At 43.7% G+C, this 18,930-nt stretch overlaps 1 protein-coding gene across 1 annotated transcript; it reads right to left on the bottom strand.

Annotated features, from left to right (window-relative positions):
- Positions 1–8,389: 8,389 nt before the first annotated feature.
- PSMB2 (proteasome 20S subunit beta 2) lies at positions 8,390–16,661 on the bottom strand. The gene is made up of 6 exons (XM_065650654.1): positions 16,497–16,661; positions 15,451–15,573; positions 15,201–15,271; positions 11,400–11,562; positions 9,840–9,889; positions 8,390–8,954 (listed from the first exon to the last, which is right to left on the bottom strand). Exons 1-6 carry the CDS (start codon positions 16,585–16,587, stop codon positions 8,847–8,849), a joined length of 606 nt encoding a protein of 201 aa, XP_065506726.1. The 5' UTR covers positions 16,588–16,661; the 3' UTR covers positions 8,390–8,846.
- Between the last annotated feature and the right edge of the window lie 2,269 nt (positions 16,662–18,930).

Here is an 18,930-nt window from a genome sequence, read left to right as displayed (position 1 = left end):
GATATAGTCAGGAAGCAGGTTTAAATAAATGAACAGGGGACAAGTAAGAAGCCGTGGCGTTTTGTGGAAGCAGATGGTTAAATGGCTTTTGACACAATGGAAAAGGGGTGATTTTAGAGAGGATGTTTGCAGCCTTCCCCACACATCCATTGCAGATGGACACAGGCCTGGGTCATCACAGCACTCGTTATATTGGACCTTTCTCAGAATTGTGCCCATCAGTTTTGTCCGGAGGTTGCAGAATAGGCTGATGATAATAAAGAAATAATCAAAGAGCCCCAGAAAGGACCACAGGATTCCACAGGGATCTCCCTTTTAGAAAAAGGTGAAAGGAAACATTTTATGTACTAACATAATTTGTGGGATGGCTCTGAGTCAGAAACTTGCATCTAAATAGTCCCTTCAAAGGCTTAGGGATGCATTTAAATTGGGAGTTGGATTGGAAATGTCCCTTGGTATGAAGTTCGTGAAAGCAAAGACCTAAATGACGGGCTCTGCAGGTCTGGTTTTGCTGTGGACCTTCCCAAAGGAAGAGTCAGGGAACAAGGAGGAGCCAGGGAGCAGAATGGAAATGCTACAGACACATTAGAGGCTTGTTTACACTTCAAAGCTATTTTGGATAATGCAGGGTGTGAGCCGAAAGCACAAGAACTACTCCTATTTAAAATTATTCCAAAATAGGAGTGTCCCGTTCTGCATCAGCATAATCCATGTTTAAAATGGATTATGATAAAGGAGAGTAAGGTGCTTTTGTGCTAAAATACAGGTTTCCCTCCATGGAGTTATTTAGGATAACTATCCTGGAATAATTCAATTTGTAGGCATTCTCTGGTGCATGGTATCAGAGAAGGGCAAACTACACTCCGATACGTGATGAAAGTGTATATGTGCACACTGTAATATACAGGCGCGAAAGATAATTGCATAACGTAATTGCATTATGAAAACCTGCCTTGGTTAGGGCACTCTTTGAATATCAAGGAATTCTTAGACACAGCAGCGATGAGCAACACAGACGAGGAATCAGGATATGCCCACAGTAATTACATGCCCCGTCCATCGGGTGGAAAAACACCTCCCTCCTCATTTTCCTTTTTGGGTGACTGCGAGGCTTTTGAATGTTTTATGAGGAACAGTCTGGTGCCTGACAGGCCAGGATGCCACCAATTACCTTGTAATTGCGAGGAAGTCAGATGATTTGGATTCACTTGTTGATTCCGCCACAGATGCTCGATACCACCCAAAATTTTGGACCCCTTCATTTATGCCGACCAAAGAGATACATGAGGAGAGTGGAGCTTTCTGAGGTTGTGCCAGGCCAGTTCTGGTTTGTAATGAGTTAGTACCGGAGTTCCCTTCCCAACTCACTGCCAAACGAGGCCATTCCCTGATGTGTTCTTTGCCTTTCCATCCTAAGAGAGAGAAAAAAAAAAAAACTTACACAATTCAGGGCTTAACTCTGGTATAAATTCCCACACTGATTACAAATATTATCGTGGGAAAAGACGTGGTATTTTGTCAGAGAGTAAAAATAGATTCAGGCTCATGGTTTCTATGCTTGTTATAAAACACTCTGGAATTTCAATCCTAAAAGGGAACTGAAAAAAAAAATATTTTTTGAATGAATTGACAAGTCCAGAGAAAGCACATGATAATCCCTGACGACTGAAAAAGAGACAGACCATTAACAGAAACTCTTCATTCCCCACCAGTCAGCTGTCCCAAGGGTAAACTGAGGTTAACACCGAACTGACTCTCTACTGCATCACCAACGTAAACAGGCAGAGGTTGTGTTCGCATTCTGCATGGCTTCGGACAGACTAAATCATTACCTTCCAGCAGGCTACCTTAAAAGCAACGGGGTAATAACAGCTCTCCGTACTAAAACAACACAATAAACAGACTTTGCTGACCTGTAGTTAATGCATTCTTTCATATATGAGAGAGTCCATTAAATTCCAGACTTTACATACAGAATCCGAGGAGCCACAGCATCAGTGAGCAGGGGAGGTTTTTCCTGTTAGTGCAGCTGAATCAAAACACCAAAACTGAAAACATTTTCAAATCAGACAGTAAAACAAACGTTATTTGCAAGATGCTTGCTTCAGAGATTACTGATTGAGCAGCCTAGACAGATAGCACAGCATCGTGTGCAGCCTTAATTATCCTAACAGACTTTGGGACAAACAGCCTAAACCCATCATTACACAGAACCTGGACATGCTGAGCCAGAAGGTGTCATTTTGGTCTTCCTGCCTGACCTCCTTTATATTGCAAAGAATTCCCACTGGGGCCACCTGAGCATCGCTGCATTTGCACCAGGATACCATAAACAGCGATAATAACTGCAGACAGCGGCTGCACACCCAGGCTTTGACCCCACGATGCTGAAGCATCCTGGGAATATCCCTGATGCAGGCAGCAAACGATGCCAGCGTTATTCCGGATGGCTCCTTTGAATGTTTTCATCCTGACACCTTCAGATGCTTCTCATTTGATCCTTCTCAGCAGAGAAAAGGCTAAAATTGTATCCTGAAATCCAGAAGTCTTTCCCATAAGGATAGCTTCATTTTAGTAGCAAAGGTTACAGCCAAAGAAGATTTGCTAAATGGAGACAACTCAGCTTTTTTGGGGGGTGTGAAGTGAGTTCAGAGAAAGATCAAGCTATTGCTCCAAGTCAAGGAGTCCTGCAGCGTGTCAGGATGTCTGGATGCTGCAGTCTTCTCACCTGATGATGGGTCTGTCGCTGCAGAAGTGCCTTGGGGTCCCCTCTGAGTTCTTCCACTCTACAGATCCCTAAACTGGTTACAGACTCCCCAAGAGGCGGCATTTTCTTGGTGTGAGCAGCACTCTACAAAAAATGATAACCAGTCCACCATCCTCCTCTGTCTGCACCCAAAATTTCATGTGTTCTGCGTGGATCTATTTATTACCTCACAGAACAGATAAGCTTCAGCTAATTCAGCAATGGTGTCTTGGACTTATTTGTTCTCAGGTGCATGCTGTAAGTAGTAAATCACATTCTTTCCAAAAGCCACTCTAGGTCCTCCATAGTCAGACTTGTACTGTGTTACAGACCTGACCAAGTGGATCCATGGAGGTTTTTACTCAAGTTTCAGAACATTGGTGGCTGAAATATAGCGGGCTTTTCTTCTGGAGTTCGTGAGAGCTTCGTCACGCCTTGGAGACTTTACTGTTTCTACAAAAAAAACCCCAAATCAGTATCAACGATCTGTTTCGGACAAAGTCTACAAGTTTATTATTTTATTTCCAATGATGAAAAGTCATGTCCTTTAACAATCCCTGTTCTACTTTGCTGCCTGTCGCTGGGTTGCAAAAACAAAGGCAAAAAGCATCAAACTAGGGAGGAACTCATCAGCTGGTTGTGCTAAGTAGGAGAATGGTGGCCAGGCCAGTTTGCTGGGTTCGGACAATGCAAACAGCTTTTCTCCACCCTCTTTGTAATGTGCTGCTGCTGCTTTGACTCTGAAATGGGCCCTGGCACCAGGGAACTGCTGCAGCCCCGACCTCCCACTCCTGACCCATTTCCATTTCATTTCCTCTCCCCCAGCCCTGTCATATGTCAGGAGCATATTATATATTATACCTTTTAGAGTTTCCTGCTCATTTGGTCATCACAGGCAGCCTCCAGGAGAACGCAGTAATTACCACGTTAAATCAGACGAGGCGTTTAGCGCAGATAACTCTGCGTCTGCCCCATCCAGGGGCTCTGCGAGGGAGACAGGGTTTGGTGCAGTCCTCTGGAGCCAGAATGGGAACAAGAGCATCTGCAGTCCCGCGTGGGACGGGGAGCCCATTAACGCTCTGGCATGGCGTGGCCATTTGGGTACAAAAACGCAGGTTTTGGGCAAACTGAGCATTTGGCTGTCCCCAGGAAAATGAGCAAGATGAAAGAGGTGGGGAACCTGTCCACCCCATGAAGCACCTTTCCTAACATTTGGAAGAAAGATGGACAGTTGAGAGAATCTCCACCATAGGTCTGGGCTACCCAGGGAGGTTGTGGAGTCTTCTTCTCTGGAGACATTCAAAACCCGCCTGGACACCTTCCTGGGTAACCTCATCCAGGTGTTCCTGCTCCAGTGCGGGGATTGGACTAGATGATCTTTTGAGGTCCCTTCCAATCCCTAACATTCTGTGATTCTATGTGGTTCTTACCTGGTAAAGTCTGAAGACTTTGATGAAAAGATAAAAAATAAATGAACATTCCTGTTTTAAAGTATTCTCCAATTGCTGTGAGGGAGTAGTATCTCTGTTCAGTTTAGTTTGGGACAAAGATTTTTTTTTTCTGTTAATGCCATGTGTTAATAAGCTTTTTCACAGCTTTAGAACATAGACAACCTCTTGGTTTAGTTCTCCACATTCCAAAAGGGTCATTTCAGACTTTTCCTGATTTTTTTAAGCGAATTCTGCTGTGGGATCACAGAAAGCTCTTTGAAAATAGCATCCCATGGTGCTGTAGCTTTTCCTCCCCAGCACAGTGTTGCTGATAAAACATTGTGAGCATCCTCACTTCAAGCACACAGTAAACATCAAGTGCACTTTTGCAAGGGAGAATGGCATTATCTTAAAAAAATTAAAGGTGTACTTTATGTCCTTGCTCATTAGCGCTTGGAGTAACTAGTAGAGGATGGACTCCAGTTACTCTTTTTGGCAAATCTCTGGCTGTCTTAGCCTTCACTTGTGAAAGCATCGATAAATACCTGTTTCATGGGACAAGTGACCAACACTTGTGAAAATGATTCTTCTGAGGGAAAAAACAACCTTGTACATCCGATGTGCCACTGCCGGGGAAGGCGTTAATCTCTCCTCCGTAACACCGAGGTTCTGCACCCATCGCACGATCCGCACGGGGATGAAGAGCCCAGACGGGTGTGGATGGAGGCGGCACATCCGCGTGTGTGCAGGATCACTGCCCTCTGCTGAGATGCGCAGGTCGCAGCGTTGGGGCATCGGCTGTGTTTCAAGTGCAACATTTAGCAAGAGATCAAGCATCGCGTAAGCCCGTGGGCATTTTGGTGGTGCTGTAATAGGATACTGTCAATAACCCTAAAAATACTGACACAAAATCTGACGGAGCCTGCTTTGTCTTTGGTAAATTAACTATTTCCATGTTTGTGCATAAAGGCTAGAAATATTTGACAACATCAAGGAAGCCTCTACTAAGCAAAGGGTACTTTACCCAAATCAAAATACACTTAGGCAAGTTGTCATTTCAGACAATTAGATTATTAGGTTGGCCTCACCTTGTATGATTAGAATTAATTTATAGACCCAAACTTAGACTACATTTGCTGGATCTATCCACATTTTAGCTTTACACCTCTATAGATTTGATCAGCAGAATTTAGTTTTTAATAAATCTTGCTAAACTTTAATGCTTTGCTCTACTACACAGGGAAAAGAACACTCTGGCAATTCTGAAACGGATCCTTTTGAACACCCTCTCACCATTCCTCAGCAGCAAAGGGTTTCTCTATTCCTGCCACAGCTGCCTTGAGTTAAACTACATGAAGAAGCTTATTGGATAACTACCTAATTGCACATTAGCACAGAAACAAAACGCTTAAACTGTCACTTCACATTTTCCAGACAAGTAACTTATTTTTAACATAGTCCTCAGCAAGTCAGGAGTACACAGAGATTCAAACCAATGTAGTCAAGAACATGGGAAAAAAGAAGTTACATGCTTTAATTCCACCATTTCCATTTGGCTTTTTAAAATCTGTTAAAACAACTTATGCCTGTTTAGTTTGATCAGTGCTCACATGAAAATTTCCTGCACTTAATTACTGCTGATGGCAGACTGATAACAACACATGGAAACTCCATGTAAGGCTAAACCTTTAAAGAAAAAAGAATTTTAAATGGTTTAAAGGATAAACTTTTTACAGGTAGGATAAATTTATGTTTCCTTACATACACAATATGCACAGTGCTTCACAGGTAGCAAAGTTAGGAGTTTTCCTTCATTAGACACCAAGCTATTTTATACAACAGGAATATTCTGTGCCTACTTCAGATTGGAAAAAGGAATTAACCCACTCCTAAACATGAACATAACCCATAATGTCAGCCCTGGCACTGGCTAATGCTTCTTGTAGGAATCTACTTTCAAGTGATTATTCTATTGTGTAGTCCCTACATTGGCTCACTGATTTCTGCGGGCGGAGCTGCCGAGGGCCTTGGGTTTGTGCAGCAAAAGCCATCCCTGCCCACGGCATTTCACCTCCCGTGGCTGAAGTGTCTCTTGGCTTCTTTAACCGAACAGGGTCACCGATTTCTTGGGCTGGAAAAAACCTTGGGGAAACATTCAGGTGAATGAACTTGGGGCGTTCTCCCCCACCAGCAGTCCCAGATAAAGGTCTACAACAAAATGCAGTTTTTCTTCCATGAAAAGGTGTAATTAAGACCAAGAAAATGAGCTACGAGCACCGCGCCTACACTCACAGGCTGCTTTCAGCACAGCACTCCCAACCGAACCTGGCCTCAGGCATGGAGACTGGTCCCTTGAAAACCGATCTGGGAGCAAACCCCAAGCTCTGGGATGAGCTGGTGCAATGATCTGTTGCACATAGGGCTCAGGAAAAGAGCAGCTTTAAACAGGAAACCTAAAACGAGAAAAAGTGCCTTGTTAACTCTTTAGGCCCTGAGGCTTTGGTAGTAAAACATATGGTCAGAATTACAAGCCAAAGCAAAGCAGAACAGCTCACTGAGGGTACAACGCCCCAGGAATATGTTACCTTGGTTTACAACATTAACTTTTTATAATATGAAGAACAAAAAAACCTCCACAATTTATTAGTAGAAAGCAGTACTTTCTTGCAGTGCTCAATTCTTTCAGAGATTTTTTTTTTATGAAAGAGAGGCCTGCCATGATAAACATAGATATTTTTCAAATGGAAAGGTGAATTCTTCCCAAAAGGTATTCCCAGATTCTAGGCAAAATGTGGTTTTCAAAAGCTTTAGCCCTAAAAGTTGAAGGAGGTAGGTTTTCTTCCCCTTAAGAAATGCAAATGGGAAACTTAAAACATTGATTTTTCAAACAGATTCCATGTATTACTGTTAAAAATGCAAGTTGAATGCTTCTGAACTTAAAGGTCAGCACCATAGACCTTTAAAACAATTTGAAATTACACAGTATCACACCTTTGCTTAGGGAGTGTAAATTATTGGAAAGTCCTCAAAACAACCTACTTCATTAGAGCCTGGAGTCCAGTCTCATCGTGGGCCAATTCTTTTGTTCTGCTGCTTTGCAATCAAGGTCTGGATTTATTCATTCCTAGAGGCTGCTGCTCCGCTGGCTCCTGCAGCCCCTTGTATCTCTCACTCACCAGGGGATTCAGATCCTGGGCCCTGCCCTGGGGCGAAACATATGTTCAACCTGCATCCAACACGGGGGCTTGCAAGGGAATAATTGTTTTATGTTTATTAATCACCTGCATGCAAATAGGTGCCAATAAAAACTCCAGGCAGATCCTCTGCCAGACTCACATGAGCTAATGGCACCACAGCCCAGTTTTGGTGCCTGCAATAACGAATCTCCCCAAGAAGGAGGAATTACTGCTTTGATATGCAGTGACAAAAATATCACATCAGCGCAGCCACTCTGCAGTGACGAGAAGAGACAAGAAACCTGCAAAAACATTCAACATCAGTGGTAAAATAAATTAGAGATGCTGCATATTAAGCTAAACAAATACATTAATGCAACATGAAGGGGTGAGATTTCAATTACAGAACTAGAACACAGACTCTACCCATGTTAACTGTGACCTGCCAAGAGAAAACAATCAGGCTGGGGGCTTCTTAGTGTAAAAAAGTTTGAAAAGGTTTTTAAAAGACAAAAAATTCAGCAAAATGTCTCAGAGAGTTGTTTGCCATTGGCCTTACATAAAAGCCGCTGCAGCCATTGACTACAACAAAACCAGCTGATAATTAAACCAATTCTGGAAAGAATTAAACTAAAAAGCCTGATGGGACTTCAGTTAAGAACTGGAATTCAAGGGCAGCCTTAAGAGGCAGGATGAGCTGCAAATCTCTTCTGTGACATTAAGCAAGTCTCAGTCTCTAATCCAGTCCTCACCCGCTCAAAAGATGGAAATACTTGGTCTCTAAGACTGACAAGTTTTTGGGGAAGAGACTGTCATTCTCAAACTATTATGGAATTGATAAATCAGTTTATATTTAAAATACTTAACATACTTATGAGCCTACTGTGCCAGCAGGATAATATTCTTTCCCAGTACCAGAACCACAGCCAGGTGAGTTAAAAGTGACATTAGCATCTTAAAATTCCATTCTATTTGAAAATCCTTTCTTTCACCTTTCACTTGGATTAGATTGAAACAAAGTATAACAAAAGCAAGTCTTTGAAAACTGATTATTATTGTTTTACAAAGCAAACAGCAGTACCATCTTCAGAAAAATAAAGTTGGTGCTGTATGTTTAGCATGAAACACCTGCCTGGTGGTTTTTGAGTTTGAATTATGAGAAGGGATGACAGCACACTGTCATCTAGAAAATATTGTACCAGCTTTCCCACACCTAAGAACACTTTGAGGGAGGTAGTAAAAATCTCAGAAGAGGAAAGAAAAGTAAGTAACCCAAATGTGCACCCATTAACAGTAAATCCAGGTTCACCTTCACTGTGGAACAGTTTACTTAAACACTCTCAGAAAGGATCAATGGAATAAAAAGATAAAACTGGCTATATAAATGTCAATCTTTATTTGATCTCCCAGTGCACTACATGACTTGTGTGCTTCAAATGAATAGAAAAAAAAAAGTGAACAAAAAAGACGACTGCTGAAGAAAGATCTCAGGGGTTAGGACGTTGCTTTTGATAGGGGTATATTCTCCACTTCATGGATGCCATCCTTGTCAATGAACCGGGCATTGAAAGAAGCCAGATTTAGGATGAAGCGTTTCTGAAGCTGTTCAACAAAAGACAAGACAAAAGAGATGAGATTCATTCAAAGGTCAAATACAAAACGAGAGCATTAATGTAAGGGATATGCTGTTGCACTTCTAAATTTCCATCCTGGTTCTAGCAACACGAAATATCAGGAACTAGAGTGTTTTTTCACTGCTCAGGAATCAGAGCAAGTTTGTTCTCTGCTATCCATGTTAGACAAGACGAGACTGGAGATGCAAAATAGACAAGCTTGTTAACAAGGAAGACATTGAAGCAGGAAGACCAGTCGGCTACAACGTAGGGCACAAAGTGTACGCATCCAAAAGATCCTTCAAGCAGAACCACTTTAGAGTATTTCTCCCTATGTTTCCCCAGATGTTTCTTCCCACTTACATTCAATCCAATCTCTTAAAGACAAGGATGAAGAATATTATCCTACAATAAAAGCCTTGAAGTATGAAAGGTTGTGTTTACACTAAAATTGATCCTGAACTTTAAGGTTAAATCTTTACCTCAGATATCACTTCACAAGCTGGAAGAGAAGTACGCTTGGAAGTGTATACACAATAACAGAAGGATGCTTGCATTATGTTCAGAAGAAACATAAAAGGAAAAAGTCAAAGGCTGGCTGTGTCAATATTATGCTAAGCATGGAAAAAGCAGAAGAAAAGCAATTAGGCTTCAAGTTTACGTTCTGGAGGACATGAACCATGCTAAGACAACGCAAGTGCCCACAAATCCTTTTCCTTAGTAGCTATTCCACATCTGGTCAACGTGCATTTATTGCCCCTTCTGGCAAAGACGGCAAAAAAAATGCGACAAGACGAACAGGAAAACATCAGCAAATGAATGCAAACAAATGTTCCTTTCTCAAGATCGTAAGGGCCTAAGTTTGGCAACTCACCTCTTCTAGACATTTTTTTAGGAGCTCCACAGCTTCCTCACGTGTGATACCTGAAAGAGAAAACATCCACAGATTGATTTAATTAGAGGCCATCTCACTCAACAGAAACTTTATTAAATTTAAACAACTTTTCAGCTGAGCACCAAACCCTCTCCTTCCCAGCTCACAGAAAACACTTTCCAGATGTACCGAGGACGCCCTGCACCGACGTGCTCACGCTGCAACAAGCCATTGAGAATCGATTTGTTCCACTGAATGGGAAGCATGACGGAATTCTGCCTCCCATGGCCAGGGACTGAGCTGCGCAGAGGTCCAGCCGTCTCTCTCTCCCCGAGTTTATTACAGTTTAAATCAGCTCCATCTGTCCACAGCCGGCTGCAAGTCAGCGACAGTAGGAGGAGACGGGTTTTAGTGCTACGTTCCCTGCTGGGTATTAGTTTTAAGAATGGGAAAGGCACGTGTGTGATGCCTTGGCTATTCTCACCCATTTGGATAAAATCCAGCACTCTATGGGGACAACCAGCCATGACAATATATTGTAGGTCACTATTTTCCTCTTTTCACAAGGAATGGTGAAAACGGAGCAGTATAATTTTCAAGGGACAGGGCAAGAAAACAACTAAGCTCTGTGGATCTCACAAAACTTATTTCTAGAGTTCATTCCAGCCCTGTGTCCACTGCTTGGGTAGAAGGCCCATTAGAATAAAACTGGCAGTTCACGGCTCTGTTTCTTGCAGGAGACAGATGAAAGGATTACTAAGCAAACATCTCTCTATGAGATTAAACTCAGCTTTGCACGCAGGAGTAAAGGAGTTTTGTAGCTAAAGCCAGAGATGCCAGATTAACAATATTCCAAGCTTTGAACATTACCTCATCTGTAAAGTGGGGATAGGGCCATGTTTATTCCTTGCCAGTGTAAGAACTGGATTATGATTCTAAAATTACAACTTTAGACAGGTACAGACATGTACAAGAATTACGATCAAGAGCTACCATGAGCATAAAGCTGTAAACCAAGCCAACCAATCTTCACCACCACCACTGCAGAGTACAGAAGGAAAACTTGCCAGGAATATCTTTTCACTTGTTCGCTTTTAATGTATCACACAGAGCCAATCCAAGATATGGAGCAACAGGATTTGGAACTGCCCTCCAAAAATGGATACTCTGGGAAAATGCACATGTCATAGCCAACAGACAAGCAAGAAGAAGGTAAAGTTATCAAAATGTTATTTATTAAAAACAGACTACTAGCAGCTAATGGTCCAGGAAAGTCTAGTCATGTTTTAGAATAAATTGAAACTTCCTCCACTTACAGTCTGTTATGCTTCAAACAGGAAAACACGTTAAGGAGTTGACTCGTTTCACATTACCCTTTCAGCAAAACCAGAAGGCAATCTTTAAAGCTACATTCATTCTAGCAAAAAGTCAAGTTCAAATCTGTAGCACCTCAGCGGTTGTGCTGGACCATCTGACTCAGCAAATGCCAATCTCTCAGTTTAAGCCTTTAATTTATTAACCAGTAACAGAAGAATTTTCTTCCCCATAGACTCCACTTACTTGGCTTGTAATAGCGGTCGAGAATGCTGAGGGTGAGGAATGCGCCGTACCCATGTGCTGCAAATGGAGCTTTCGCCAGAGCCGCCAGGTAATCCATGTAATAGAGCGCGGGCCCGTCGTGCTCATCGTAGCCGGCCAGGAGCAGGTTGACGTGGTAAGGGGTCTGCAGGCAGAACCGGGCGTTCGTTAGAGTCTGCAATCTTAATTCCCCTTGCCACCTCCAGACCCGCAACATCACCAGTTGCACAATCCTCTACCATAAAGCACTACTAGCAAATACATGAAGACTTGTCTTCTGGTAACATGCAATGCAGAAATGAAAACATAAAACTCTGATTCTCCTGAAAACTTTTTTTTTTTTTTTTTTAAGAAGCTTTCATGGCAGATTCAAACTTCAGGAAACTTTAATAATGTTTTCATACCAGATTCTTTCATCTCGACATACAACTTGTGGATTTTTACTGTCAACATGTGAGCACAATGTGAACATTTTGCAGTTTATAAGAACTTCTTTGCTCATTGAGCACAGTGTTACACTGCCTTGTTAATTGATAGTTAGATTTTTATTGCATGCACCAAGTTTAACCTTTAATATTAGGCTAACCTGACCAAGTGAATTAAGAAAATCCAAGGAATAGGTTTATTTCTGTCCAAAACTGACTAAGATACTGCTTTTATATGCTTCCAGGATTGTCATATTTACATAATGTTTCTTATTAATCATACTAAGAAGATATCTCTTAAAATGCTGGAAAGTCTGATCAACAAAGCAACAAAATAAAAAAAAAAATTATGCAACCAACAATAAATTAGAACAAGCAAACACAATTTCACCCTAAAGCCAAAATGTTATCATAGGAAAAAGTTAATTTTGATACTAAGCACAGTGGATTTGCACTCAAAAAATTATTACATGATACTATGTTTTGACTTTGACAAGATAGTGAGAAAGAATAAAACCAGCTACAGTTTTATATATATCAAACATCACTGTAAATTGTGTGATTTAATCTTCAAAGCATTCAAGACCATTTGGAACCAAGTTACCATGCAGCTGCATTAGTTTAATTAGTCTGTATTTCATAATTTATTTATTCTGAAACATCACACAAGTTGATATTTAAGCGCCATGACACAAGATCACTCAAATTACTGTGTGACTTTGAATTACCAACATTGGCATATGCGAGATACTCAACCATAAATAAATGGTGTTATACAGACTTGCACAGATCTCTAAGCTGTTCTTCAGCTGTAACTTCTACCGCTAATGGTCTTAGAAACAACTTCTTAAAACTCAAATATAAATAAAGTGTCCCTCACACCGCCTTATTATTCAAGAAAGGTAGGATTTAAGCACTAGAAAATATACATAATCTATTTAGTATTTCCATGATTACTAACTAAATTTGCAGACAGGACCTCTTAGGGCTCTTAGTGAGACCAACATCTCCATGCTGGACTGGTTATTCCTCGTACACCTCGATCCTTTAGTCCAGCCCAAAGGCAGCCCCTTGGCTTAACTAAATCCATCCCAACAGTTCAAAACTCTTTACAAGACTGGTGTGATTAAAGGGCTACCAAATGAGTGGATAACTGACACTCCAGGATAGATTAATTTTTGTTTTTTTTCCAAACTTGACCTCCCCGTTAGAGGCGACATTTCTCATCCCAAGCAGCTTTGCACTTTACGCTGTTTGATTTAAAATAACTACAGCGATTAAGAGATGTGTGAAATTCTTCAGAATTTACAGCTGAACAGTTGCGCTAAACACACTGAAGCAAGTGGCTCAGCAGCAGGAGGCCGGGCAGTGACAGCAGCGCTGTGACATCTGGCGGAAGCCAAAGTCACAGCAAGGGGGCAAGGTGGGCACGAGGAAGGTCCTGCCAGGCACGGGCCCAGGGCCAGAGCCCGTCACCTGGAATTAAACATGGCAGCACGACAAAAAACTCAACTTCGTCCTGTTTGGAGGGGCGTGGGGGGGTATTTTTCCTATTCCCCCCACCACACAACCTCAGTAGTGTGTGAATGTACCAAACCAGGCGCTTGATTGAGCAGGTGGATCCAGTGAGATGCTGGAGCAGGTCACGGTGGAAGGGGAACTACAGCACCGCTCACCTACGGGAAAACCAGCTGGCTCCAAAGCAGTTTCTAGGTTTGCCTCAATTGCAACAGATAAATGGAAATCAAAGATGCTTTTCAGACACTACTTCGCTTTTTAAGTGTTGTTACACTTGATATTTTCCACCAGAAGAACTTGGAGGCACTGCCTTACGAGACAGCCATCCCCAAGAGAGCAGGAGCTCGGACTGGAGGAGCCACAAGGTTCATAAAAGAAATCCAACTAGATAATACAGAGAAGAATCCACATGGTGATTAACACCACAGAACAAGCTCTATTAGGGGCTGGGCCACAACAACAGTATAATGCCTGAAAAAACTACTGTTTCAGTGTTAGAACTTTTTATTTCTAAACTATTTCCTGTTTCTAACAGGAGGTGGTGGCATGTTTTACCTTTTCATTTTTATCATCCATATAATTAAGTTAGTAGCCTCCAGGAATCCTATATACAATTTAAATAGCTACAGAGAGCTAGCGTTAATCCTTCTGGTATCCCACAAATTATGACAAAAATGTAACAAAAATTCACAGGGAGAAAAAAAAAATGATGATATGGTTTGGATCATCAATTTCTAAATCCCACAACCAGATCACAAAGGGCTGTGTTTAAATAAAAGGAGATGGCTGTGGTGTGACAGCAGTGTCAGAGTGCAGCGCTTGCTCCAGGGCATTGCCATCTGCAGCAGCACAACATCGTGTCTCCGGTAAATAAACACATCTGCCTTTGCCAGTGTCCTCCCCACTGTGCTGCCCATCTGGAGCAGGGGAGCTGGAAGGGAGGAGGGGACACATGGGGACGATTGGGGCTCAGGGGACACAGCACTGAGGAAGACGACAGTGCCACATCAGTGCCACATCCTGCTGGCCAAATTTAACAGGTAAATCACTCCTGTTAGTGGTACTTTAAATCGTACGTAAGAAATAGGTGCCTCTGCTTAAACAAGCAGGACTTTCAGTGTCAGCCTCACCTGCACCATCTGTGCAGGTCAGACACCCCTGGGACGAGGCACCAAACGCCATTGGCCCCTTCACACCAGCCCCAAAACTGCAGAGTTCCGCAAAACACACCCACTGGAAAACTCGCTACCTTCAGCTGTCACTTGTGTCAGAAATGGGATCAATGATCCTTCTAACCTTGGATCCTGAAAAGTCCATTTTCCCCTTCCTGACATCTTTTCATACTTCGAAAAAAATCACCATGAGAAAAATTAGTAACTGCACTTTAGTAACTTGAAAATACAGCTCAGACTTGGATTTGATATTTACTGAAAGCCTCGTGTCGCTGTTTACAAAAAGGACTTGTTTTGCTAAGTACATCAAACAGCTTTGCTCTACTAAACCATTCTCCAAGAAGATTAAACGGATTCAGCGCATTTGCATGAAAACTGACAACCTTATCTCAATGTTAAAGAGGCTTAACTGACTGAGCTGTCTGCAGTGCTGTGACAAAATGCTTTTTGGGCCTAAGGCTGGAATTTCAAGACCATAGTTGTATCAGTTATTGATAAGTGATAAGTTTTTTAAATATGCAAATCAAGTTATATTTTAATAAAACACCCTTTCAAAGTGAATTGACCACTAAAGACAGAAGCTGCCACCTTTTTCATCAGACTTCATTACTTGAAAATGTAAATTTTCCCCTGCAAACCTTTGCCAAAATCTTTCAGCTGTTACTCACTCGACTCCGAAGATAGTCGGCCAGGTTTCGGCGTGTAAAGTTTGCAGCTGCAGTAGGAGACAATTCATAACCTGGAGAAGGAACAAGACAAAGGAACAGGACAAATCCATACTCATGTTTCACTTCCCAACTTCCCATTCCTATTTTGAAATGACAAGATATTCTTTAATGACTAAGCGCCATTAGTCTAATTCCAGTTTATTAACGCTGCTTCCAGCCTGTCAGTGAGTAACCATTCTCCTTCACTCACCATTTCTCATTTTGTAGAGCTGAACATTTTTCTGGATGTATTCTGCGAACTGCACAGTGTCTCCAGCCTCCCCGACGCACAGGAGTAAGATCTTTTCACTCATCTTAAACATTTTGTCATGGTCTGGGCAAAGAAAAATAACATTAAGAGCCATGGTCATGAGAAAGAATAAACTGTTTTGCCAATATCATAACATATTATGATTTCTTTCAGAAGCAAGAAAGTTAAGAGACTTTGAGAACTACATTATGTCCTGGAACGTCACCAAAAGAAACAAAGCTGAGACACACAAAGTGCTTCCTTCGGGTGTTTCAGAAATACATTGTCTTTCTTACACAGCAATGGAGACTAAAACTTCACACAGAATATTGTGTTCAGACAAAGCTTAACATTATATGTGGTGCTTCCTGGGCTCAGGAATAAGAATTTGGTTCTGCGACCATTCTACTTTAAATATTCTACCACATCAAGCAACCAAAAACATGTTACAGTTTGGCTAATGTTCTTGTGCTACAAATTCCACTGAAGCTTTTACTTCCAATACTTCATTTTTTTCCCCATAAATTACCTTTTACCAATGAATCAGACACAACCAAGCATTTAATCTCACCCACTGCTATCTCTGTGCAGTTTTTTAACTCACCTACATTGCAGTACAGAGCACGGCTTGGCTTAACGAGCCAGTGCTGACCTGAACCGCTAAGTTAACGTGACAAACCAACTCCTATGGGCTCAGGTGTGCAAACTTCACACTCAGCAACCGGCCCTTTGAGCCCTCGGCTCACTCTGTGTGCAAGAGCCCGGCCAGCAGCACCCCCAACCAATAAAACCTCAACTGAAACATTTATCTCCACCCAAACCTGCCTATTTTAACCGCCGCAGTCAGAGCCAGAGCCAGAGCCTCGGAGCACCCTGACCACCCACTGGGAGCTCATCCCCGGTCCCCCGCAGCCCAAGGGCGGCCTGTCCGGCCTACCCGGGGCAGAGAGAACACCCGAGCCCCCCGGAGCAGCGGCGGGGCTGCCCGCGCAGGCCTCGCCTCTCACCGTGCTTCATCTGAACGATGCTGGAGGCCGCCACCGTGTCGGCGGCCACCAGGACGTAGTCGGGGCCCTGGATGCCGATCAGGTACTCCATGGCGGCCCGGCTGTCCCGTCCCCGCGGGCCGCGCCGTGACACAGCGAAGCGCCGCCGCCACTTCCCGCGCAGGCGCCGGCGCGCAGTGATGACGCCGGCGGGAGGGGCGGGGTCACGTGGCGCCGCGTCACGTGGCGCGGAGCGGCGGGGCGGGGGCCGCGCGGAGTCCCCCGGGTTGTGTCCCGGTCACCGGACCCCGACGAGCCCGGGACCGCACCAGGCCGGGCTGGGGGGGTCCCGCCGGCCCCGCGCACGCTCCGTGGGGACGGGGCTGCTCGGACACTCGGAGGTTTCAGGCAGTCCTGGGCGTTGGGTTTGGGACGGGCGTCCTGCGGGCCTGGGCGTTCGGTGCCGTTCTCGGCCAAAATGCACCGTGTGTGGTGTTAAAGAGCAGAGTCTCGGTGCGGGAAGTGGAGCGGTGACAGTGGCAATGACACGTCCCGCTTCTGCCCCGCGCTCTGGAATAAAACCAAACTGGAATAAAAGCGGAATAAAGCACTCAAATAAACCAAACTGGAATAAAAGTGGAATAAAGCACTCAAATAAACCAAACTAGAATAAAGCACTCAAATACACTGAGCTGGAATAAAGCACTCGAATAAACCGAGCTGGAATAAAGCACTCAAATAAACTAAGCTGGAATAAAGCACTGGAATAAACTGAGCTGGAATAAAGTACTGGAATAAACGGAGCTGGAATAAAGCACTCAAATAAACTAACCTGGAGTAAAGCACTCAAATAAACTGAGCAGGAATAAAGCACTCAAATAAACTGAGCTGGAATAAAGCACTCAAACTGAGCTGGAATAAAGGTGGAATGAAGCACTCAACTGAACAGAGCGGGCTGGGCAGTGCCAGCCCCAGCGAATGGCCGACTGCTGGATGGGCTGGTCTGTGGAGTCTGAGAGGAAAGAAAAACACGAAACCCTCCTTGTCTGGCAATTTCCTTGGGCACAAATTCTTCTGGAAATACAGGTCCGGCGCTCCTGCAGCCTCTGAGCTGTGCCGTCGAGGGGAACCGAGCTGTGAGAGGCAGCGAAACGCCAGAGCAATGGGTGCTGGGTTTGCTGCCCATCTCTCTGTTTGGGGGATTTCCAGCTGTTCCAGCTGTGTACGGAGCCAAACCCGAGCTGTGTGCCGGGCTCCCTGCAGCTCCTGCCGCCTCCGCAGCCGGGAACCACAACTGCGCCCTCAGGTCCAGAGTCCCTCCTGCTGCCCCGATCCCACCGATTGAGCCGAAACAGGATTTTTTTTGGTCCCCACCATGAGCTCAGGTACAGAGCTGGGGTGGCATCTCTGCTCATCCCCTGGCCAGACGTGGGTTCTGACAGCCGCTGAGCCACAAATCCTGTTCTCTGCTATTCCCTCCTTTTCCCCCCAACTCTCAATCTACTTAAATTTCTCAGCAAAAACTGCCTTGTCTTAGGGGGCTGTGCAACGCCCAGAAGCTTCCAGGTGTGTCCGTGATGTAGATAATTAATAACAAGAGAAACAAACCAAATACTCTTAATTGCCTGGACATTGTCTAACTGCTGGCGCCATCCTGACGAGCAGAGTGACTCCAACTGGCACTTGGTGTATTGATTACCCTCTGCCTGAGCCCCATCTAATACGTTCACTAAGTGCTGCTCCACAAAAGCCCAGCCCCGCGGTAATGAAAGGGGCCACCGAAGCATTAAGCCCCCCCGGCAGTTGCCGTGAAGGCAGCAGCCCCAGGAAATAAAACTCTGGATGCTCCAGCACCTGGCAAATGCCCAACTGCACCTACACCGAGAAAGTCACTGTGTAATTACAAGAGCTGGGCATAACCTTTGTGTGGTTTAAAAAATACTAAACGTGCCAAAAAGCAACAGCAAATTGTCTTCGGGAAACAGTATAAATGAGTGTAAGCAGCAAATTCACCATTTTGACTGTTTTCCAATTGCCTGTAGCTACACTTGTTAAATTGAGTGCTGCGTGCATAAATCAAAACAGGATGTTTTCTTTTACCTAACGATGGCCAAGTTCTGTGCCAGTGCTTCAGTATTTTCTATGTGGATCCAACCTGAAGTTTTAAACACATTTTTCCCTATGGATCTTTGTACATATTGCATGTGTATGTACAGCCAGCCGGTCTAACTCTGCAGTTATTTTTTGAGACCTTTTTAAGAGAAGGTTAATGAAAAATCAACAACTACCGTCCTTGTTGATTTTGATTGGGCCCCAGGGTGCAATTAAACGTTAAGGTTGTTATTGAATTTTCTTGACAGATTGAATTTCCCTGTTTAGGAAGCACGCGTACATCCAGAACACACCTACCGCTCTTCCCGGGGCGAAGGCGCTTCTGACATTATCACGTCGGAAT

The sequence above is a fragment of the Caloenas nicobarica genome, chromosome 23 (assembly GCF_036013445.1).
Source record: "Caloenas nicobarica isolate bCalNic1 chromosome 23, bCalNic1.hap1, whole genome shotgun sequence".
Taxonomy (NCBI): Eukaryota; Metazoa; Chordata; class Aves; order Columbiformes; family Columbidae; genus Caloenas; species Caloenas nicobarica.
Note: the sequence above shows the minus strand (reverse complement) of the source record. Positions and strands in the feature narration are given on the sequence as shown.